The following is a 24148-nucleotide window of genomic DNA, read 5'->3' as shown; positions in this document are numbered from 1 at the left end:
TGCATGGGGAATCCCACCAGTGCACTGCAGCATGGCAGCACTTGTACCATTCAGGTCAGGGTCTGTCCAGGAATTACCTGACTTCTAACCTGTTTGTATTGCAAGAGATGCAGGTGAATGTGGGGCTTGCAGAAAGTCTGCAGGACATCTCTGACTTTGACATGGGCAGCCAGAGCAACCCCATCAGGGACATGTGTGGCTGCCAAAGCACTAATGAGCTGTATGGAGTCAGAGAGAGCCCTGCATGCTCCTCTGCCCTGTGCCAAGTGCTGTGGCAGACCGTGGACCATGTGCTTCCCATGGCCATTCACCCCCAGCTGGTGCTGCTGGCTCTGTGTTGGATGAGCCAGGTACAGCTCTGGTGGTCGTTGAGGTCCGAGGACACACCTTCACTGTGCTGTGTTTCAGGGCACACCTGGGCTGGGCTGCCCCAGAAAGGGACAGGACTGAGCAATCTGTGGCTCTTGGAGTGTCATTTGGGCAATCAGGAGCTCATGTGTGTGTGTGCATGTGTGAGTAAGGCATGCAGGGCAGCATGTAAAAACACACCTAGAGAGAAAGTCTCAACAGAGATTAGATTAAAATGTAATTAAACACGGAGAGCTTCCTGTCAATTACTCAACTCTTCTTGTATAACTCTTGGGACCGGCTGCCTTCACAGATGGCTGCTCTGCTGTCAAAGACATTTGCTGGGCATCGGTTGGAAAAAGTGCCAGGTCAGCATGGAATTAATTGCACCAGCATCTTTCCTTGTAATAAGATTTAAAAGTCTAGAAGAAAACTGCTGGAAGGTCTTAGAGCTCCTCAGACAAACCTGTGATGTGTCTTGCTGCTTCATGCTCCTCATGTACTCGCAGCAAGTGACTGTGATGGGGACAAGGACATTGCAGTGGCCTGAGGATCTCCAGGGCTCAAGTAGGAGGCAGAGGAGGCTGCATGTCCCCCCTTGGAGCATGGCCACGGCTGCTGCTGGACCAGAGGGCACAGGATGGGAGCTGCTGCTGTCCCCAGCCCCTCTCAAAGGCTGTGGTATTTCTCTCCTTTCCCTGCCATTTGCACTCAGGCCTGAGGCTTTGTGAGTGGCTGCAAGGCAAAGCTCTGCAGCTGCAGGGCGATATCCAGACACGTGGGGTGCCTTTGTTTGCCTGGGTGAGCAGCCAAGTTGCAGCCCATCTCCAGCTTCGTACCAGCTGCAGATCTAAGGCAGCTGACTGGCCTGCCAAAAAACCTAAACACGTCGAGCACCAGGGAGTGGCTTGTGCCAGAGCTGAATAATGAGGATCCCAGCACACTTATAAAGAGAAGCAGAGAGCTCACCACAGAGCTGTTCCTTGCCACCCTGGTCCTCCACAGAGCATCACTGCGCCTCGTCCACCAAGGTATGTCTGAATTGGGAGATTCAAAATGGGAACTGTCTGTGTCTGCAGCTGGGCCTGTGCCTGTGCTGCAAACTGGGCTTTTCTTCTAAACTTGGGGAAAACGTTACTGCTGCTCCTGTGGAGGAGCTTCCAGCCAGGGAAGTGGAGCAGCCCAGTGCTGTGCAGGGTGTGTACATGCCAACCTGCCCCAAGCAGAGATCAAACATGTGGGCAGCATCCTGGCTCCAGTGACTGGGAGCAGCACAACTCCTGCTTCTGCTCTGCGGGGAAATCTGTCCTTTCTCTCCTTACCCCATGATTTTGGGGGTTAGTTCTTGTTGTATTTGGTGCTGATTTGAATCTCTACCAACTTCCCTGCCTTACAGTGCTGTGTATATCCTGGCACACAAAGACCCCTCCAGAGGCAGCTGCACTGTCTCTTCCCCCCATTGCAATGTCAGGCAGCCCTGGCATACCTGGGGATGTCTCTCCTGCCATGCAGGTGTACGCTGCCAGCGTACAGTGCTCACATCCATGTCCCAGCGTCCCAGCTCTCCGTTGGCTCTGGAATATGTTCCTTGTGCTCCACCATTTTAAAGCAAATATCCTGCATTTCCCCTTGCCTCAGTTTTGGACAAATGATGATGCTCCTGTGAGTCCTTAGACATTTATCACCCCTGCATCTTGCTGGATATCAGATGTGGGTGATGAGTACAAGTTTTCTCACCAGGCATTGCCTGGCTTTTCGTGGAGCTGTTGGGCACAGCCTGAGCATAGGCAGGGCTTAAGGCTGTTTTGGGCTGAGACTTCTTTGGCACTCTTCTAATGATTCTTTCCTCCTTGCTGTGCCCCTGAGGTGCCCTGCTCCATGTCCCTCGTGCTGCATTTCACACACAGCTCTGCTCCAGGGAGGCCCAGCTCAGCTCTTTTCCTTCTGCCCAGGTCCATTTCCCGCCTGCATCCCAGTGCAGCCATGCTGGGCACGGCAGTGCGGCTCTCGGTCCTGCTCAGCCTCTTCGGCATGGGGAAAGGCCAGATCTTCCATATGGGACCGTGCCCAGATCCATCAGTTCAAGAAGAATTCGATATCAACCAGGTGTGAAAAGTTTTCTAAAAATCTCATAAGTTGTGGCAAGTAAAGCTAAGGGGGCATGGGACTGACAGCAAGGTGCCTGGGTGCAGGGGGTGGTGGCAGGTCTGGTCACACCTTGTGCCACCACAGCTGCCAGTGTGGGTCTGCAGCTCTGCTCACCCCCTGCCACTGAGGGGCAAAAACTGTGCTGACAATGGAGCCAGGCTGCTCTGCCTCAGCTCACTCATGTTCAAAACATCTCTTTGAACTTTCTTCTGTCAGTATTTGGGGAAATGGTACGAGATAGAGAAGCTGCCCTCAACTTTTGAGAAAGGAAGCTGCATCCAAGCAAATTACTCATTGAAGGAGAACGGGAAGTTCAAGGTGATCAACAAGGAGATGCTGTAAGTGTTTGTGTTTAGGCCATGTCTTTGCTGTGGCAGTGGCACTCCTGTCACCTCTCTTGCTGTTCTGGGTGTTCATTTCTCTCTAAATTGCCTGTGTCTGGGGCTGAGGGTGCTGGGGGAGGCACTCTGTGGTTGCAGTAGCTCTTCCGAGAGATACTGGTCTCTGATTCCTGCCAGTGATCTGAGGATCAACAGGTCTCTGTCTCATTGTCCAAGGTGAGTGATAAGAAAATAGATCAAATGTACATGGTGACTTCAGCATAAAATAGCCTGGATCTCTCCCCTGACTGGCTTGTCAGCCCCAGAGATGGCTGAGAAGCTGGATGCCCTGGGTCCTGTTCTGAGGAGGCCATGGGGCTGGCTATGGGATGGCAGCTACCACCGTGTGCCCCTGTATGCCCAGAAATGCCTGTGCCCTGTGCTCCTCTCTGCTCCAGAGTAAAAAGACACAAGGAAAACAGGCAGGGAAGGTGACACACATGAGTAATTTTTACTTTATTATTTGTCAGGCTATTTCTGGAGAATTTACCTTGCACAGGTACTAACTGCTGTGCAAGGAATCAAAAATCATTGTCAGTTTAAGTCAGTGGTGAAGTGAATGCTTTTCCTTTTATTAGGGGATTAAGATAGTTTGCAATTATCCTGAGTCCTCCTGGAATTTTACACGGAAAGATGCAAGTGTTAATTTGTCTGTTTCCACCACCAGCCTGTGCTGTTGTGAGCTGCTGCTGTGAGGGGCTGAATGGATGAGAGGGAGCGAGCAGTGAGCGCAGCGCTGTCCCCTGTGCTCCTGGCATGGCTTGGGGACTTTGTTCTGGCTCACAATAACAACAGCGTAGGAACACATCCCTTGTGTCTGGAGCAGAGCAGCATCCCCACCGTTCACTGAGTTCCCAGCCCTGTCTCAGCAGCTCCACTGCTTGGGCTGTGCCTGGCAAACAGATGGACATTCATTTGTGCCTGCATTAATCTGTGTGAGATTCATCCCATCATTGCTGTCACTACTGCAGCAGCTCAGAACTCTGAGATATTAGGGATATTTTGAGTCAGGTGTGCACTGTGCATGGTTCCAGCATCAGCCCCTTGACCTCTGCTGCTGGCAGCATTCACTTCTGCCTCCTTGGCTGTTCCTGTTTTACAGGGAAGTGTGAGACTTTCCTGCCTGATAGGCAGTGTCCAGGTCTCGAGGCATCCATGCAAAAATGCTTTTATAAGATGGGCATCTCAAGTCTTAGGGCTTGCTGCCAGCAGGGCAGTGCTCTGAACAAGCAGTCAGAGAAACTCTGGCTCACCACACAGGTACAGGTAATTTGCGTGCGGAGGAATGTGCAGTGACCTGGAAAAAGCACAGGTGATTAAACAGAAGTGAACACGTGCCTTCCACAACTACCAGGAGCTGAGCTGCTCCCTGGCACATCCAAGATCATGCATGGGATCCTCCCGTGCTCCCATGCTGGATCCCTCAGTGCAGACTGGTCTTGCTCTCCTTCTTCTGTGTCATTGTCACCCTGGAACCAAAGGACATCCCACTGGCAGGGATACTTGGAGAGGTAGCCTGAGGTGCTGGGCCAGTTTAACCTTAATCTACCCAGCTGTACCTGGCCCAGGACCTGCTGTGCCCTGAGTGCTGCTGAAAACATCCTCAGGGATGCTGGGGTTTACCAGTACCTATCTCATTCACCTCTTGACAGGTAGTTGTGTCAGGAGGAATGATTTAGTGGTAGTGAAAAAACAAATCATCTCCTACTTTTCTGGCTTTATTTCTCACCTTTGTCATTCTCCCCTTAGTGCCAATGGGAACATCAATGAAGCTGAAGGAGAGCTCATGCACATGGATGTAAAGCAGCCGGCCAAGCTGGGCGTCCGCTTTAACTGGTGTAAGTGTGTGGTGGGAAGGCTCCCTGTGCCCATGGCCTTGGCAGTGCTGAGGTCTGAGCATTGTGCCATGGCACCAGGGGTCAGAAACCACAAAGCAAGGGGTGGAGCTCCCCACGTGACTTCAGCACAGCAGCAAAGGGGTAAAATAGACGTTGTGACCAGCAGGCAGTGGTTTGGTGGCCCTGACATGCCATTTACAGCAACAGCCCCCTCAGCAGTGCAGACCTCTTCACCAGCTGATCTCAAAGCAAGAAAGATCAGCAGCCTTGCTGTCCCTCCAGGTCATTTCACAGATGAGGACAGGGAGGTGGGGAGGTGGGGGAGGCAGCCCCACAGTGCTGCAAGAGCCAAGAATAAACTTTTTTCTCTGCACACTATGGTACAGCTACTTGCCCACGCTGCCTCTACCTACAAGTGGCTTTTAATAACCATTAATAATATGGTTTTGTTTGCTTGTTCCTTCCCTTGTCACTGTAACACTTGACAGGGGCCTGCTGTGGTTCTGCCACATTGCACAGTGCTTTCCTCTGTCTGCAGCAACACTGGAAATGAGCTGCAGTGTTCCCTTGGATCACTTTTTATTCTGCTCCCTCACACCTTTTCTTTGACAGCTTCATAGCTCTTTTACACAGGGGTTATTTGGAGAAATGGGTGGAGGAGGGGTAGTTGCAAAGGAAGTACAATGACTGTTCCATGAGCACAGCCAGACTTAATTCTGTGCTGCTTAATTCTGGGCTCAGCTGGCTCCCTGAGGCAGGGTTCCCCATGGCAGTGGGTGGTGGTCTGTGTTCCTCTTATCACCAGTGTCAGCTCCCAGCACTAGAGCTCCTTCCCAGCAGCCAGCACCCTCACACTGATGAGGCTGGGCTGGCTTTCATCAGCCCAGGAGAGCTGCTCGGGTCATGGCATTAACTTCCCAGAAAGACCTTCATAGTCAGGGCTTTGTGTCTTTCTCAAGTTCCTGTGGCAGAACAGGGAGTCCTGATAGGCTTTTATAAATTATAGCTCCCTGGACTGACCAAAAGTATGCAGCAGCCAAAGTGGGAACAGTCCCAGGAACTGTGGCTGTGGTGCTGCAGGGCTGTCCAGAGCTGCTTACACACGGCAGTCACGGTGCCTTCCTCTCTCCTAGTCATGCCTGCTGCCCCTTACTGGGTCATCTCCACTGACTATGAAAATTACTCCCTGGTTTACTCCTGCACTAACATCCTCTGGCTCTTCCACATGGACTATGCCTGGATTCTGTCAAGAGCTCCTGACATGCACCCAGAAACCGTGGAGCAGCTGAAGAGTGTTCTCCAGTCCTACAAGATTGACACTGACAAAATGATGCCCACTGATCAAACCAACTGCCCTGCTGAGATGTAACTCCTGGCATGCAGTGACACAGCACCAGACCAGAGATAAACTTTGTTGCTTGCTTTATTATCCATTAGAATTTCTCTCTGTACCTGAGAAATTTATTAACAGTTGTTTCCTCTTTGCCAACAGTAGTTTGCCAGCCCAGAGTTACTCCTTGCTGTCATTCCTCATATCACTCTTCCCCCTCTTTTTGTCTTGCTCTGACTTTTTCAGCATAACTGACTGAGTCAGTGCTAATGGTGAAAGAAAGAAAACCTGAAGTGCAGACCTGAAACTCTGCTATTTCTGAGAGTCCTCCAGTACTTGGATTGGAAAGGGTATGAGTTGTGATGGACAAGTATTAGTCCTGGGGAAAAATCACTCATCACTCAGCCCTATGTTTGTTTCCAAATTTTGTCTTGATGCTTCTGGGCCTGCCAGGAATCTACAGTGTCTGAGCTACACCGTGGGCACTGCCTTAGCAGCAGCAGTATCCAGATATGGTGGGTCAGTCCTGCAGCCTGGGAACTGAGACTAGGAGTCTTGAAAGTTTTCCAGTGCAGGACTGTAGGCATATGTTGTTGCTAAGTCAGAAGACCTCCTTGCTAGAAATCAGGTATCTTGCCCTTCATATTTTAAATCTAAAAATGTCCAGAGATTCAGCATCACTCCATCCCCAATGTCTATACATGTCCTTCTCTTGCCTCTAATGATTCTGATCCTGCCCTCCCAAGGGGCCAGCTCTGATTGTTCTTATAAGCAGACAGAAAGAGATGGGGCTGCTCCCTTGTTTCTCTTCCAGAGGCTTTTCCCTGAACAGCAGCAGGCTCTGACATCCTGCCCGCTGCTGCTGCACGTGCCGAGTGCCCGCTGGCGCTGCATCTGCCCTGGCAGGTGTTCAGCAGGCACCGCGACAACTCTGCTTGGATAGCATTCATGCAACTCATTAAAAATGAAATAAAAATACCTGCTTCGGGCCTGTTGTACCTTCCCAGCTGCACAGCCTTTGCCAGCAGGCTGGGGGGCTGTGTGTGGGGCCTGCCCCTCCTCTGAGGCCACAGCACTGCCACAGCAGGGTTACAATGAACATAACAACCACAGCTGAAGGGAAATGGTTTTGTTCCAGGAGCCTGGAGCTCTTTCTGGCTCTCTGGGGTTGGGTGTATGGGCACCCCACATTGTCTGAGCCCTGCCAGCAAATTTGTGTTGTGGCTTTGGCTGACTCCCATCTCCTGCTGATTTTATTGACATGAAGAAACAATGACGTGGATGTAGAATGCTGTAAATCTGCAGGAAACCTTCTACACTTATTTTGGAGGGACTCTGGTGGTGTGGGTGTACTGCAGAGCACTTTTTTGCCCTGGGAGAGCTACAGAAGCTGAGCAGGGAGCCGGCATGTCGCTAAACTTTACCAGTCCGAGGAGGCCAGGATGGGAGGGACCAGAAACAACTGCCATGTTTAAGTCCTTATCCCTTTAAACTTTCAAATCGTAATGCCACAGTTCCTGTGACACAGAATTAAACACTCCACCCGATTTTTCAGGCTATAAGGATGATGGACATGCCAGGATACAAACAACTAAACAATTGCTCCCAAGTGTGTCAGATTTTGGGTGTAATCATTTCATCACTGCTTCATCAGGTTCCTATTTTCTTTCTCACACAGATGGTGCTGCTGCAGCCCTCATTCTGTGTGAGAATGGCACAGTGACTAAGCAGGCACTGAGCCCTAGGGATGGGAACCTGCAGCCCCATCAGCTGGGCACTGGATCTGGCTGGGAACTGGGATCTTCAGGTGTGGCTGAGAAACGGGAATGTTTCACTCAGAGTCAAAACCCTGCGATGCCTGGGCCCTTGGAAACCCTGCTGGCTCCTTCCTTGTGCCATAGAGACCGTGACAAACCTGGGCTGCTCTGGCAAACACTTTGTGCCGGGGGCATCTCCGCACGGTGGCACAGAGAGCTGGGGGACACCAGGGCACAGCTGCAGCCTGTCCTGCCTGTGCCAGCCGATGTCCCCAGCCAACAGCACACACGTGGGACACCCTGCAAGTGCAAAACCCTCAAATGTGTGTGGGAGTGCCAAACAGGCACAAGCCCCACACAGTCCCAAGAGCCCCAAGAGCTCCATGGATGTGCAGACACCCCAGGGCAGCACACACCTCCTGGTGTGCAGGCTGTGCATGGCCTCCGGCCCTCTGCACAGCCAGACCTCTGTATCCTCATCAAAGTAGGTATGGATCTGGAGGGGAGGTGCCAAGAAGATGGAGCCAGGCTCTTTTCAGTGGTGCCAACTAGGATGAGAGGCAATAGACAGAAACTGATGCACAGGAGATTTCAGCTGAATATGAGGAAGAACTTCTTTACTGTGCAGGTGATAGAGCACTAGAATAGATTGCCCAGAGAGGCTGTGAAGTTTCCACCACTGGACAGATTCAAGAACAATCTGGACACAAACCTGTGCAATGTGACTCCCTCTAACCTGACCCATTCAGTGATCCTGTGTCCGCGTGTCCATGTATCCCTGTGTGCTTGTGTCTGTGTGTCCCTGCCGTGTCCGTGTGTCCATCTGGCCATGTGTCCATGTCCGTGCCAGTGTCCCTGCTGTGTTCATGTGTGCATCTATCAGCGTACCACTGTCCCTGCCGTGTCCGTGTGTCCACGTGTCCCATCTGTCTGTGTGTCCATCTGTCGTGTGTTTATCTGTCCGTGTGCCTATCTGTCCGTGTGCCTATCTGTCCGTGTGTCTATCTGTCCGTGTGTCCATCTGTCCGTGTCCGTGTGTCCGTGTGTCCGTGCCCGCGCTGCCCGCGCGCGCAGAGCGCCCCCCCGCGGTCGCGCAGGCGCACTGCAGCAGGGGCGCGGTCGGTCCGCCGGCCGCCAGGGGGCGCGGGCGCGGCGGGCTGAGGCGGCGTTGCTGGCGCGGGGCGGGCCCGGCCGGGGCGGCGGCGGCGGAACCGGGCGGGCGGCGCGGCCATGGAGGCGCCCTCGGTACCGGACGCCTCGGCGACGGGGCGGGGGCCCATCAAGGGCATCCTGAAGAAGAGCGGCAGCAAGGCATCGTCGGGAGCGGCCGTGGGGGTGCGACAGACCAGTCAGGCCTGCGACGAGGACGAGCACGGGTGAGGCCTCGGTGGTTGTTGGTCCGCGGCGGGTCCCCGCAGGGCCTCCCCCCGGCCGTGCCGCTCCTTCCAGAGGGCCGCGGAGCCGGCGCTGCTCGGCCCGTGCCCGGGGATGCTGCGCGGGCCGGGCGGGGGCCCGTGCCGTGCCCCCCGTGCGGCGGCGGAGCTGGGCTCGGCTCCGCTCGGACCCAGCACTGGCAGCTCCTGCCGAGGCCGGAGCTCCGCTGCGGGCAGGGGGTGCCCGGGGTGCACCGGGAGCGCTGCCCGCATGAGGCCGGCGGAGCTGTCGCCGTGGCTCCTGCCGAGGAGTGGCTGTCACCTGCTTAGTGTGGCTGCTCACAAAGGGTTTTACTGATGCTGCGAGGATAGTTCACAGTTTGGGAAAGGCGCTCGGTTTTTTCTCAGCCGTCTCATAGGCAGCTCATTTCTTGTAATCAGAAGCATGTCCCTGGAGAGGGGACCTCTCCTGGGCTGAAGCATCATCAAGATGTATTCTCGGCTGGGCAGGATCCATCCGTAAAAAGAGAGAATGTGCACAGCCGTGTTGTTTGTGATTTGAATGACGTGAAAATCTTGGTTTCATTGTAACATGCCGGGTTAGTCCAGGTTTGCCAGAAGTAGTCTTTAGCTGGCCAGCGCCTGTCCTTGATATCAGGGTAAGAATCCTACACTCTTCCTGATGCACCCAGCGTGTGCTGGCTGCCGTTGCTCTGATTCTCCATCAAGTTATGATGAGCAAGCTTTGACCTGAACTCAGTGTTTACGCATTTGCTTTGGACAGCTTTCTTTCTTTTGGTACCTTATTCAGTATTGCAAGGAGAGAAATAATTATAAAATAAAATGGTCTTGCTGGTGGGTTTTTATTATTATTATGGTAATATTCCTTTTGTCTTTGCATAGTTAAGTCATTAATATAGTCTAAAATCAGCAAGGTAAGAAAGAAGAGCTTTTGGGTTGCAATGTTGCTTGTGTTAGCTTCTCTTTCTTTCCAGAGAAAAATTTCAAGTGAGTGAATGAGATGATGTTTTCGAAACAGGTGAGTGTAAGTAGCAAGATGTTACACAAATGTGATTTTTTCTTTTCTCTAGTTTTAATATTATGTAGCTTGATGTGCTTAGTACCACACCAGACTTTTATTACAACTGGCTGTTGGTAGCCTGTATTTAATTTTCAGCAGCTTCTTTTGTACCCTCTTGAAAAATGAATAGAAATTGGAGTATGAACTGATGAGTGTATGCTATATTGGTTATTGTACACGGTAATTTCTTGGGAAGCAGTTAGTGGGCTAGAGTCCAGCTTCTATTTCCTGTTTACCAACATGAGCCAGCAAATTCAGATTAATTCTGAAATTGCCTTGTAAATTGAAAGACATTGGCTAAACCTGCCAGGCTACATTAGAAAATTTCCTGGAAAGATCAGTACAGGGTATATAAAGCTGGTTTCTGTGCAGGTATTACTTTTGGTTGGCAATGTATCAATATATCAGGGTTGTTTCTGATTTCAGGAAAAGAATTTTGTTTTTAGAAGAATGATAAGTGGTACAATTGTGATTTTCCTTTGAGGTTAAAGATTAGTTAATAAATTCAGGTATCTGATTTCTTATTTTTTTCTATTTATTTCTGATATTGAAATTCAGGTCTGAAGATCTTTAAAAATATCTGTAGATGAAAGAGCTCATTATGTCAGCTGCCATCTTTTAAAGCACCACGTTCAGTAGAGCTCTCATGTACTTACATCATTACTGACCTTGTGCTGCTGTTAGTGATGGTAACATTGTTCGGAAAACTTCCTTAATAAAAATAAGATGCAAGAAGGAAGCTTGAGAAATTGGGACACCACTGGAACTGCATCCTAAGAGCTGAGATTGTGCTTTAATGACAGATGAGTGCTTGGCATACACACTGGGGTACAGTATTTTTTGCCTCCAGACCCCTGTAAGAGCCTGTGAGTGAGTGGGTGTGATATTTTACAAAGGAATTATGGAAGTGTGTGTGTGCACAAGCAGCTGTGTTGGAAGAGGTGAGTCTGACAGGAGCAAGTGAGGTGTGAGAGGTGTTCCTGGGTTATTACTGCTGCTGAAACTTCTTGCCTGTCTACACCACCTGGTGTGGTGCCAAATAAAGTTTTGTATTTTTAAAGATGTGAGAAAATACAGATGAGCATTTACGAGATTTTTCAAACCTCATTTTCCTACGGAAGATTTTCTATTTCTGTATCTGAAGGGTGTCAGGATGCATTTCTGTGTGATGGTCCTAAGCCCTGTCATTAGTGCTGTGCTGTGCAGACATGCCTAAGCATGCAAAATTGGAGACAAACAAGAGAGGTGTGGCTTTTCAGAACACTTAGACATTCTCCTGTAAGGGCTTTTTACAAGCAGGGGTGAAATTACATGTTTGTGTCTTTGCCACTAATGACTTTTCTTTCTCCCCCTAGGTGAACTTTAAGTTGTGCTTTAGGAAGTGTTCCACAGCCAAGGTTTTTTATTGTTGGAATTTGAGTTTAAAAAAAATAAGTGTGAAAAACTAAGCCACTAAAAACTTGTTGAGTCTTTTATTTATGACTCACTGACTTGCTCAGTGTGGGCTGTCTGATTTCCAGCACAGTGCATGCCAAAGGGATTGTTCCAAGTTTGCCAATATTATTATTAGGTGGAGTTGTGAGCCTGGGCTATAAACCTTGATGTGCTCTGGGCAAGTGAACACAAAGCATGTGATGGGAATCTCTCCCATCTGTTGTATTTCCTTGTCAGCTGAGCTCTGTCTCTTTACAGGGCCTGTATACCCCATGTGCCATTGTCTAAATGCTCTGGCTGGTAAAAATCCTCACTGTGCAACACAGTGAGCATCTTGTGTTGGTCATGGATGAACTTTAGGCTGTGTTAAACTGGGTAAACTGGGGATTTTTCGACTCCTAACCAGACAGTTTTGAATGAGTGGCGTTCCTAGACAGGAGCTCTTGCTTTGTCATCACCAAGCTCATGACTCCCCGCCCTGCCAGAGCCACGACCTGACTCACGTGGTGTCCGCTTATGCTGCAATCCTTGTGTTTGCACAAAATGATTAAATGGACCTGAAGCCTCGAACATGAGACCTTGGCACTGGTTACTGTGTGCTGAGGGGATTAAGATCATTCAATTTGTATTAATTTCTGGAGTGTAAGCCTGTGGCATGCTGGATTCAGCATCAACCCCCACATCTATTTTTCTTGCCTTTAGTTTTTTTCACCCACATTGTATTATGCAATGATCCTGTAAATGCAGAATGTAGTTTGTCCTTGGAATCTTGCTTTATCTTGCTTTACAGATATTATTCTGCTCAAGAGCACTTGTGTTATTGAGACTGAATATATCTTTCAGATCTGTTATTGGAGCAGCCTGTGTTTAAACAAGACCAGTTAAATGGAAGTCTTCCAGCCAACTGCCACCTCCCACCCACCCAAAAACCCAAACAACAACCACCCCAAATCAAACAAAAACCCCCACAAAGCCCATGAAGTCCTGTAATGTTTGCTTCCTTGACTAATAATTTACAGCAAGAATATATTAATTTGTGGAATTTTTGTGTTATTCTAAAATTAAATTTATTGGCTTAATCCACCTTATATAATGTTTGCAATAACCTTTTTAGAGAAAACATGAGACATGGTGGTTTGTGTTGATTGAACAACAATGTGGCTTTTAGATCAGTGGAGGGATGGCACTTTCTCTGGCCACAAGGCAATTGCTTTTCTTGTGGCTTATATATTTTGTCAATAAGCAATCAGTGTGGGTGAGCTTTAGTTTCTTCAAATATACATAAAATGGTTCATTTTCTGGTTGACTGAGAAAATTCTAGATAATGTAGCATCAATGGTGCCTGTCTGTATAAAATGTGAAACTCCCTCGGCTTAATTATAGCAGTGAATCACTTGGCTTATGATTCCAATTTAGGATGACAGAAGCAGTATTAATAACCAGCTTGTTCTATGCTACTTATTTCACTGCAGGAGAGGATTTGTTGATTTGTTGTGTTGCTGTTGTTTATGTAACAGTTTTACTAATAATCATTTCAGCTCCCTCAGTAAAGGTGAACTGAAAAGTGTTGGGTTCTGTTGAAGTCTTGTGGGTTGTTGTAAAAAGAGAATTCTTCCCCTTATAAGTTACTGTAAAATCAAACAGTTCACAAGATAGTCATTGAACAAGACCAGGAGACTCTGAATTATATGATTAAGAATATGTTTGGAGATCATTGAGTTTGTTTAGCTATTGTGACTTGTTAGAGAAATTAAGTTGCACTGAGAATTTGTTATGACTTAAGTGTGTATAGAGCAGTATTTAATAGCCATTGAACATGTCTCTGTGTCATAGCAATATTTTTTTGTGCCTAGTATGTAGTAGAGATCAGATGATGTTTTAAAAATGCCTTCTATGGTAAAGCAGAACTAATTGTTTTAGAATATAAGAAAATTTAACTTTCTTTTCTTATTTCAGTAAAAAATCCCAGAAGTGGGATGAAATGAACATCATAGCTACGTACCATCCTGCAGGCAAAGATTATGGCTTGATGAAAATTGATGAGCCGAGTACTCCTTACCACAGGTATGTTTGCTCAGGTGTTGTCCTGTGTGCTGCCAGGTGGAATTGTGGGTTTAGAGCAAAATTTACTTTGTGGGTGATGTAGTATTACTGTGCAGGCCTGCTGGGTGTATGCAACATACTCAGATCTACAGAACTTCTAAATAAGGAGAACTGTCGTAAAGGACAAAGTTTAGAAGGTTTGTTCTTGCAGACTTTAGGCTTTGAATGGAATAAATAAGTCTGACTTCTATTGATTTTATTTTTTTCAGTACTGGAATATAATGTCATATCAATATTTAAAGTCGATTGGGAAGGCTTTTAAAGCATTAAAAGAGTCTTTCAATTGAGTGTTGTAATTAATCAAGTGTTGTAAGGTTTTGACTGTTTTCTTGAGTGAACTACAAACTCGAGCAAATTACTAAAAAAGGCTACTTTTTGTTTGTCCTTCCAGCATGATAGGAGAAGATGATGAGGATGCAGTGAGTGATTCGGAATATGAGCCCTTAAGAGCAGATGTGTTGAGTAAAAAGTAAGTATTGTAATAAAAAAATCTGACTAAATGTGAAGATAATCTGCTCTTTCCTGGGGTAGATTTTCTTTATGGAAAGCTGTTGCTGGTTTCTCTAGAAGCTGCATTTTTGCTATTGTCAAATGAAGTGGTTTCCAGTGTTTGATAGTGCTGCTGGTAATTTAAACCTCTTGCAGGTTGCTACTACATACAAATATGGCAAAAATAACGAACAGAGCTGTTTGTATGAGTGTTCTGAACTGTCATGTATTTTAAATAGTGAAAAACTTGCTGTTTCAGCATTTTGTATTGCATGATTTATGTAGACTGGCAGCTGCAGCTGAAGGTAGAGGACCCAAGATTATAGCAAGGCAAGAAGAAAGCAGTGAGGAGGAGGACGAGGATGAAGAATTAACACCTGAAGAACGGGGTAGGCATAAATGGTTTTCTTTCTTTAGTTTAGACTCTCTTTCGACAAATAGCTTCAGGTTTTCCATAAGAAATATTTGCAAAGAAGAAGTACTATCAGAAAAATGTTGTGATTGGAAAACAGAGATAAATAGTGTTTGAACAAATAAGCTGCTTGTTTCTAATCAGGAATGTTTGGTTTGGGATCTGCATATAAACAGGAATTTGCTGTTGCTGGCTGCCTCCCTAAGCTTAAAGTGTGGGAATTCCTGCTAAGAAGCTCTGGTTTGGGGTTGAAGGAATAGTTCTTAATCTGAACATAATTCAAAGAGTACCACTGCAAATAAAATACTGCTAAATGCTTGCAAATGTACAGATATTTCTGTTGTTCTCAACAGAAGATGGATGGTAGATGGATGCAATAGGAATTACTCAATTATTCAAAAGCAAATAACATCTTTAACGGAGAAATTATTTCATGTTAACTTGGACTAGAATGTTTTGAGACAACAGTCAAACAACAATACTTCTAAGGTTTCAGGCTTGTATTATCTAGCTGGTGCTTCTCAAATTTCCTGGCTTTAACTTTGAGCATGAAACCTTGCTATACTAAAGGAGGGAAAAGAGCAAAGTGTTGGGGCTGGCAGTAAGCAAAATTTGCTTTAATTATAGTGCATTACTGCTGGATATGCTAATGTTTAATATATGGAGCAGTTGGCTTCAGGCCATGGGGAAAATGGAAAATATTTTTTTCGACATGTGGTAAATATATCTCTCATAACTGACCTTTGATGGCTAGCCAGGAATTAAGCCACACATCTGCAAAAGTTCATCTTCTATCCCAGCATTACATCTCAGTTTGTCCTTGAGTTTACTTAGAGACAAGGCTTATGAAACATCAGAGTTTTGTGTACTTTTGCCAGATGCTTCTTGTGGTTCAGACTTGCTCTTAGTTGCAAACAGGTTCTTATAAAAGTACTTCTGAGATTCCAGTACATCAATTACTATCATTTGTGTAGTTCGGACTAATTTTAAAGAACACTCCACTGTTTGAAGACAATAATTTTTATTCAGTGTGCTCCTTTTTGAAGAAGATATGTTGATTGTTTTTTTTAAGGGAAGGAACAACTATTTCCATTTGTTTGTCCACAGAGAAAAAGAAACAGTTTGAAATGAAGAGAAAAATGCACTACAATGAAGGAAGAAACATCAAACTGGCAAGGCAGCTCATTGCAAAAGAACTACATGGTGAAGAAGAGGAAGATGATGAGGATGAAGAGATGCGTGATGCTGCAGATGTAGAAACAATGAGTACAGAAGCTACTGAACATGGTGAGCTACTGATTAATTAAAAAGCACCTGTAAGTACTGGTGGCCCATGGAGCTGTTGGGAAATGAATATACTCATGTGTGAGAATGACTAGGAGTCCAGTATGTATGTATAGAAGGAGTACAGTATACAGTATGTATGTAATCTCAGTGAGTAATGTCTTGATAGGTTTTGTTCCATGCTACACATCTACCTATCAGTGTTGATGTTTTTTGTTGTGAACAGAAAAGCAAACATCTCTGCTTCTTACCATTTCCCCAACGTAGCTGACTTTGGGCAGTGAAGATGCCAGGAGCTGTCTTGCACTGAACACTTTGATGGCCACGTGGGAGAGCCTGGCTTTTTGTTGTGGGTCATTTCCCATTCTCCTCCCAATCCATCCTGTAGCCAGCAATGGGAAATTACCATCAATGTTTCCTCCCTGTTGAGAGGACTATTTATCTTCCTGAGGAAGAACACTGAAATGTAAAACTGCTGTTAGGCCTTCAATACAGACTTGTCCTTGAGCAGAAACGTTCATTGCTATAGTATGGCATAAGAGTCTCTTGCTTTTAGCGCAGCTACTGAAATAAAGTCTGGGATGTTTAAGTGGGAGCTGTTGCTGGAACCTGTTTCAGGGCTGTCTCTTCACAGGAAACTCCTAAAACTTGAGCTTGACACCTTCTCTTTCATCTTTAAACTTCTCTCTGGGTGAAAAGTCTTAGACTTTTGTGGTCATATTTTGGTGAATAATTACAGTTCACTCACCACCTCTTTATGTAACAGCACTTGGAATAAACTTCTGACATTAAAAAACCATACATCTGTTGCTCATGAGACTGGTGGCAGTGAAGTCTGTAAGCGTTGTTCATCTGTGGTTGGCAAAGCTATGAGATATTAGCATGGTCTGCAAACTTGGGAAGATGCTGCATGGGTTTAATTTGGTTCACATCTGCTTTTCACAACCATGTGAACTAGGAACTCTTCTAAAATTCATTTAAATCCCACGCAATAAAAAGGCATTTTGCAAAACTGCGTGTTTAAGTTCTGCGGATTGCACCTTTTCATCCTGTTTTTTACTACAGGAGGACTAATTCCTTCACAATTGCACTGAAAGGGTCATTTGGTATGTGTCTGAGACCCATTACTGGACTGACTTTATCCAGTAACTTAACACAGGCCTTATAATGGCTATTTACTAGAGCTTCACTCTCCAGGGGAAAGGAGGGCTGCAGCAGCCAACCGTATGACCTTTCTGCATGGCCTGAAGCTGCCATCTCTCTGCACTCTGCTGTAAAACAGAGGCAACTCCGCTCCCCAGCTGCATTCGCCAGTGGAAAGAAGGCAGACCTTTGCAGCATTTTTCCATCTCTATTGTTGAAGTCCATTCCACCTTCCTCATAACCAGCTTCAGAGCCACAACTGGTAATTATCAATTTTAGACTGCTCATGGCTAATAGATTCCATAAATGTAACCGTCTGCCAGTGTAGCAATCCATTAACTAACTGGTACACTTCCACACCATAGCATATAGAAATACTTTTCATTAACCTGATGTAGTTCTCAATTCTTCACTTTTCTATCATTCTGCTTTAACCTTCATGTTTTGTTGTCTTCTAATCTCTATATCAGCTATCACAGCCATTAATCCCTGTCCTTGATCAGTTCTTCTGAGGTTAAGTACTGATTCACTTTTGTAGCAGCTGGTGAATTGAGTGTCCTCAGACAGATTATGAGACAGGGTTGGGCAAAGGATGATGGGATATGAACAAGTGTTAAAAAGCCAGTCTTCTGTCACTGCCTACATTCTAAGAAATTATTACATTGAGATGAGAAATGTCCAGCACATAGCTATGCTAATGTCAAAGTTTTACTGAAATAACTTCTTTGAGATTATATTATTTATTGCTCTCTCATCTGTATTCTGAGGGCACAGAAGGGCACTTAGAAATAAGTGTTAATTACAGCTACAGAAGGTTTCTCAAATAGATGGCTTTAACACTTGCTACTTGGGTTTCTGGTCATTGTGCTTTTGGTCATACTGTGCTTTTGGTTACATTAAGCACTTGAGTATTTAAAAATTAGGCTGTTTCCTTTGTGGAAGGAAATCAAAACCCTGTTCATGTTCCTGAGAACACTATACGAAGGATTATTCACCTGGATAACTTTCAAAGAGCTCTTTGACTTGAAATTTTATTTTAAAATTCTTTTGTCTAGAGCAGAAAAGGGAGGGTTTCCTTACTTTTGCACTGGGTGATACAGGAGTTGATTTTTGCAATGGCTTGTTTTTGCTTCACTCTGTTAAACTGACTAACAGCCCTGATGCTTGCTTTTAACTTAAAAGAAAATGTACTGGGTTTTCTGCATGTTGTATTGTAGCTATATTTTTATAAATCCTTCCATTTAACTTGAGTTCTTGGGAAGTTATGGAGATCATGAGGTGATGTGGCTGCCACTCAGCTATTATGCCAGTCAGTCTCTGTGAATGAGAGCTGCCATGCAATGTCCTTTTATTCCAATGGAATAACGTGACTTCTGCAGTACTGACAATTGTTGCAAGTAAAGATGTGACATAAGAGGTATTTCTTAGTGGTCTGTTGTGACTCTGGGGTTCAGCTGGCTCCTGGGTTGTTTTTCAGGCAATTTGAAAATCTCTTCTCACTTGGAATTTTTTCTATCCATGAAGATTCCCTTAAAGATTCTGTGCTTCTCTTAACTAATGTTTCTTTCTACCCTCTAATTCTGTCTGGTTTGTATTTGAGTAAAACTAACAGTACACTTCTAATATCTACACTCTGCTTTCAAAGAAGGGACTAAAAACCTAGGGCAGGTTTAAGGAGGTTCCTGTCAGGTACCACCAGGTCCACTAATACAAGTTGCACTTCTTGGTTACAGACTGAGATTTCTTGCTGATTGAAATGAAGATGGCCAGTCCAGTCAGTGATGGTGAGAACTCTTTGTATATTTTTGCTCCTGTCTTCATTGTGGCAACCAAGTGTTTTAAATGGATGGATCATTCCTTTCTTGCCTCAAGTAGCCATGCCTTATCCCATGCATATGGATTCTGGCAGCCAAGCTCTTTTGTGGAAAAGAAAGTAGAAATGGTAATAGACTGCATATGGCAGGGGGGTTGGAGCTGGATGTTCCTTCCATATACATGGAAGGTTCCTTCCAACACAAACCATTCTATGATTCTACATTTGCTTGCTTCAGCATTTCACCTTCACTGGCTATTTGCTATTTATGACTCCATGAATAATATAAATAGAATTCTCCTTTGCCAGCAGAAGTGACCTTTGTTTCTCTCCATAAAAACCTTCCCTTTATAAATTCCCTTTGAAATCACAGAAGGAAATATTCCTGATGTAGGTTAATTTAAGGATGATGATTTCAGTGCAAACCTGGATTCTGCTACACCAAAGTATCAGCCAGAGGGTGTTGTCCATAGCAGTTCAATTGACAAGCAGTAAGACTATTGTTCTCTTTCTCTGGTTCATTTAGCTGCATTGCTCTGCTAACCTTGCTCAGATGGCACCCAGCAGCTGAGCTGTCACTGACTGGGTGTGCCCTTTGGCCTTTGGTAGATACAGAATATGTTGTGTTTTCTTAACCAGGGCAAGCATGAATTAAAGATGAATTAAATGTGAAGGCTGGGAGCACACAGCAATCAGTTCTGCTGGTTAAGTGTGCTGTTTGCTTGGTAAACTGCATGTTACCAAATCTAACTCGTGTCGAAGCCTAACTGGCCTTTTAAAAACAATATTATCATTTTGATGAGGTATTCTTTGATCAGCACTGAGGAGAAATTTTCTCTGATTTATTGTGGTGTTTTTGCTCAAAAGCACGAGTTAACTCGCTGAAAACAAAACTGACTGCTCCTTCATGTATAAATTTGGGTTTTTTTCAATTCAAGTGTGTCATCTGGAACTGAAATTTGACCTGGAAAGTACTATGTTTGCTGGTGTTTCAGGAACCTCATGTGTTAGTTCTAAACACCTGAGTTAAATCCTCCCAGTTCTGGGGGGGGTGAGCACTCAGTGTTTGGTGTGGTGAACACTGCTGTTGGCCATCTCTTCAGAGCATGAGGGTCAAATAACTGTTTTAGAAGTTTCTGCACTCTCCAAATAAAAGCTTATACATTGCTAAGAAGGGTTGGCAAACATTATCTTTGGAGAAGCAGAGATGATTTCAGGGGGAAATTTGTGTGTGTTGTGAAAGTATTCAATGGGTGTGAAGAATTATCTATTTTTTGTAATCTTTCTTATGCAGCACATGTTACTCGTGACCAGCTGGAAAGTAGAGCACACAGCATAGAAGAAATCTGTCCAGAACTGTAACTGCTTGTCAAAGACACAAATATAAACATCGCTTCATGATTTTTGCAATTAAGGCTCTTAAATGTTAAGAAGCATATCAGTTACAATGTTGTATTGCCAAGAATGTTAATTTTAGACTTGTCCATTAGGCAGAAAACACTGCCTAATTGACTTTTTCTTGTGCCTAGTATTTCATGGAGAATACTGCTTCATAATTTCTTCAACCAGAATGGCATTCCCTGTATGTATAGCGCTGATTATCTTGTGTGATGTACTGTTTCTCTTGCTTTGAAACACTCACTATCTTTTGGTTTTTCACTATTTATTTGAGAGTGTTCTAGATGTGGTGTCTCATACAGAAAGTTTTGGGATTCAAGAGCCAAACGGTACAGCGTATATCAGATTGACATGTAAGCTATTTATCAGATGTGTTAAGCAGTTTAAAAAGGGATTATTCAAGTCCTACAACTTTTTTTTCGTAAAGCACTGACCTGTTAATCTAGATTTCAGTACGTTTTTACCTGCACTTTCCCAGTCTTTAGAACAAGAGCTGTTATTTCTTTAGAGCGGTGTTTGGAATCAATTGTTAGTTTCTGACTAAAGCAGTACTAACATCTGGTGGAGGGAGTGTTTCTACACTGGAAACGGCTAACTTGAACTTTGCATTTAACTTTCATAACCTCTTCCATCAGGACTGGTTGTTTTGTGGAGCTCTCTCTGGCTTATTGTGAGAATGTGCAAATTTCCTCCAGCATTTCTCTTAAAATCCCATCCACTGTTGCTCTTCTGGCTCTTGTTTCAAATGTTTGGTTCTTTCCAGTTGCATGAACAGTGTTTGTGCTGTTAGCACCTGAGGAAAAACACCCAGCCACGAAGAAATATACATCAGGACTGAAGAAGTGCTGAGCTTAGGCTCTGGCTGTTCTTTATTAAAGATAACTGCTATTGATCTACTCATTTAAGGTTGGCAACTTCCATACTGAAAACCACTGGTCTAAATCTTCCTGTGTCCATTGCAACTTACAGCGACTGCTTTTGTAAAATGAAGGCTTTTTGGAAGCTAGAAGGGAAACTGCTTAATTCAAATACTTGTTTACAGTGTGGTTGTATAGCTGTAAAGAGGGATTCTGCACCTCCAAATTGCTGTAAAAACTTCCCACTGGGTGGAATTTGACTGGGAATGTTCCAGTATTCAGAGCAGTTTCTGGGTTTTATTACACAAAGTACACACTTAAGCTTTAGCTTGGTTATGAAATACAGTGTGTATCTTAATTTTGATCTGAATTTGATATGTTTCAAAAATCCATATAATTATATGGATCTATTTTAAAATGTCTTTTTCTCCACTGTATATGTGAAGTTTGAATAAAGGAATTAAAGTTATTTTACAGTTACATGCATTCTCAAGTGTGAGCTTTCCTGAAGTTCCAGAGAAACTGAGAGTGAATAAGGCAATAGGATGCTGTTCCCTGAAAGATATTTACAGAAATGATTCATTAGACTGGAAGCATTGCCAAAGATACCTGTGAGTTGTGCTAATTGGGTTTTGTAGTGTGCCTTTCCCAACTATCTCCTCTCCTTAATAGGTAACAAGTGTCAGTTTTGAGTTAATATTCTAAGGTCCTGAATCAAGAATAATCAGGTCTTTTCACAAGAAAGAGTGGAACTCTTGATTCTGGCCAGCGTGGTGATGCTAATTTTTCAACATGCAGGATGCTATTTCTTCTTGTATCAAATGTCACCTGCATAGAGTAAACAGGGGCAAAGGGTAAGCATTTAGATACTTCTGACTTGCCAAGTCATTTACTGTATCTTTCAATTGGCTCCCAAGAATAGGATTTCAAAACTTTAGGTTTGTACCCTTTATGCCCCAGCTGAGCACTGAAATCTTGCTGAGAGGATGGCAGTGCTTGGCAAAGCCGTGTTGCTGTCAGACTGAGCATGGATGTGGTGAGCAATATGTGCAAGTAACATCACTGTGATCTGTGAGGCTGTGGAACATATCACTTGTACTTTGTGCTAAGTACCCATGGTTACTTTATACCTGCAATTAAGGTAGAATCCAGCAGCAGCTAATGTCCTGTGCTCCTTAACCCCCCTCTTTTCTTTTATGCAAGGCCATCTGGTGCTCAGCAGGGCTTCTTTGTACCTTACAAGACCTAGAAAACATTTTGGTTAACAAATAAACTTTGCTAACTTCCAATAAAGACACTTCCTGAAATGGCTTCCAAAATCCCTAATGAAAGGAGTATGTAGCTTTGAGGGAGATACATGAATTCATGAAGATGGTTTTAACTGAACCACATAATGTATAGTAGGTCCCTTCATCACTCAGATGATTTTAAGCTGCATGGGTGATCTCCCTTTTTCTGTGCCACCAAACACCTAAATTCCAAGTTTGATGCTATTTTGAAACTTGATTTAGTTTGGGGCTTTTTTAAAGGCTTTGTTCTCTGCATTCTCCTCAGTGCTCGCAAAAATTCTGTTCACAGTGCTCCTTTGTCTTCCTCAGCAGAAGTGCAACCTGATGTCCCAGACATTGCATCTGATTGAAAGGCTGGCTTACTTGGTTTTCTCTGCTTATACCTTGATGCATTTTAAAAGCTAAATTGGGCAAGTTTTAATTTGCATTAGGTCCAGAAACTCCATATAGCTTTTTTTACAAAGGGATGTCTGATTTCCTTCTGCTTGAGAAATATCAGTTAGAGTTCCCTGCTGAATGGGAACAGGAAAAGAAATGTCTTTTCTCTTTTTCCATTTGATGGGGAATTAGCTTGCATGCACTTCTTAATCTTTAGGTGCATATGGTAAAGACTCGTGTACAATACAGAGTGGTGTAAAGAGGAAACAAGCACAGTCCTTACTTATGTGGACAGTGAGCTCCACAGCACCTTAATTGTGAATCTTCTTGCACAGGTTTAAGTCTTCAACCTTCATCCTGTTTAGAAAAACATTTTCAATATGCTTCCAATAGGAAGATCACTTGCAAATAAGAGCCTTAACTCATGTGTATAGATTTTTTTTGTGTGTGTCTTTAGTTTCTTTTCCACCAACTTGTACACAATTCATGGAAACTGCAGATACTTTTTCCACAGTTCACTCTCTCATGTGAAACTTGTACATCTTACCAGAACTCTTTGTTTCTGTAATATGCTTTCTTGTGGTATTATGATGCCACCTCACAAATGTAATTATTCTGTTTGAAACTAGTGCTAAGTGTCACAACATAAATAAAGCCATTGTTTTCATTACTGCCTTACAGCACTAATACTAATCTTTGGCTTTTTGGAGCTCTTCAGAAGAAACTGGCAGCTAAATTTGTCAGGTGTGTTCCTAGATAAATTCTTGAACCAATATTGTAATTTCCTCATGACTCTCATTTATGGTAACTTTGATGTAAATTGGTTTGTTCACACAGTCAGATTTGCTGGCTTTCCTAGACCTGAGGGTAGATCTGGTAACCTGAGTAATGAACTTTAAAATAACAATTCCACAGAAAAGGTTGCATTTTTCAAGGTGTTTTTCTTTGTGTGTTGAAGGATTTAAGCATTACTGGTCTGTCTCTTCATGGTCAACACTGAGTCCTCACTCAGTACATGGAGTAATGGAAAATGACTAACACCAGCTACTCCTTAGGAAGTAAAACTCTTCCTCAAAACAGAGCTGGGCTCTTTGCAATTGCATACTTAAGTTGAAAAGTGGATTTCACAACATATATGCAGCCTCAGTGATCAAATATTAACATGCTGCTTTTCCTGAGTGGGTGTGTCTTGAATCCCTAATCAAAATACTGGTGTTACATCTGTGTAACTTGTAATGTGGTTCTGACTTTTCACCAGTCCTAGGAAAAAAATCTGACACCTTAAACCACAAC

At 44.5% G+C, this 24148-nt stretch overlaps 2 protein-coding genes across 5 annotated transcripts; both read left to right on the top strand.

Annotated features, from left to right (window-relative positions):
- The first annotated feature begins 1161 nt into the window (after positions 1–1161).
- On the top strand, positions 1162–6342 carry APOD (apolipoprotein D). Its single transcript, XM_056498674.1, has 5 exons — positions 1162–1379; positions 2301–2454; positions 2713–2834; positions 4626–4714; positions 5848–6342. Exons 2-5 carry the CDS (start codon positions 2332–2334, stop codon positions 6081–6083), a joined length of 570 nt encoding a protein of 189 aa, XP_056354649.1. The 5' UTR covers positions 1162–1379; positions 2301–2331; the 3' UTR covers positions 6084–6342.
- Positions 6343–8984: 2642 nt separating this feature from the next.
- Positions 8985–23542, top strand: PPP1R2 (protein phosphatase 1 regulatory inhibitor subunit 2). 4 transcript variants are annotated; one of them, XR_008841165.1, is made up of 8 exons: positions 8986–9177; positions 13646–13753; positions 14184–14261; positions 14567–14670; positions 15801–15980; positions 17175–17382; positions 18854–18904; positions 20228–23542. XR_008841165.1 is itself a non-coding variant. In XM_056498561.1 (7 exons), the coding sequence occupies exons 1-6, from the start codon at positions 9032–9034 to the stop codon at positions 18856–18858; spliced, it is 621 nt and encodes a 206-aa protein (XP_056354536.1). In that variant the 5' UTR covers positions 8985–9031; the 3' UTR covers positions 18859–18904; positions 20228–23542. The 4 variants fall into 4 exon arrangements, 2 of the variants coding, with proteins under 2 accessions (XP_056354536.1, XP_056354535.1); XM_056498561.1 differs by lacking the exon at positions 17175–17382 and having other exon boundaries at positions 8985–9177; XR_008841164.1 differs by having other exon boundaries at positions 18854–23542.
- Positions 23543–24148: the final 606 nt, after the last annotated feature.

This window comes from Oenanthe melanoleuca, chromosome 9 (genome assembly GCF_029582105.1).
Source record: "Oenanthe melanoleuca isolate GR-GAL-2019-014 chromosome 9, OMel1.0, whole genome shotgun sequence".
NCBI classification, from domain to species: Eukaryota; Metazoa; Chordata; class Aves; order Passeriformes; family Muscicapidae; genus Oenanthe; species Oenanthe melanoleuca.
The sequence above is the reverse complement of the archived record's forward strand: the minus strand, read 5'-3'. Positions and strand labels throughout refer to the sequence as shown.

Bases quoted from the DNA above. Each gene is read 5' to 3' on its own strand.
- APOD (XM_056498674.1), top strand. From the start codon at position 2,332: ATGCTGGGCACGGCAGTGCGGCTCTCGGTCCTGCTCAGCCTCTTCGGC. The intron at 2,835-4,625 runs GTAAGTGTTTGT...TTCTCCCCTTAG, and splicing joins GTGATCAACAAGGAGATGCT to TGCCAATGGGAACATCAATG. The intron at 4,715-5,847 runs GTAAGTGTGTGG...CCTCTCTCCTAG, and splicing joins GGGCGTCCGCTTTAACTGGT to TCATGCCTGCTGCCCCTTAC.
- PPP1R2 (XM_056498560.1), top strand. From the start codon at position 9,032: ATGGAGGCGCCCTCGGTACCGGACGCCTCGGCGACGGGGCGGGGGCCC. The intron at 13,754-14,183 runs GTATGTTTGCTC...TTGTCCTTCCAG, and splicing joins CCGAGTACTCCTTACCACAG to CATGATAGGAGAAGATGATG. The intron at 14,671-15,800 runs GTAGGCATAAAT...GTTTGTCCACAG, and splicing joins ATTAACACCTGAAGAACGGG to AGAAAAAGAAACAGTTTGAA.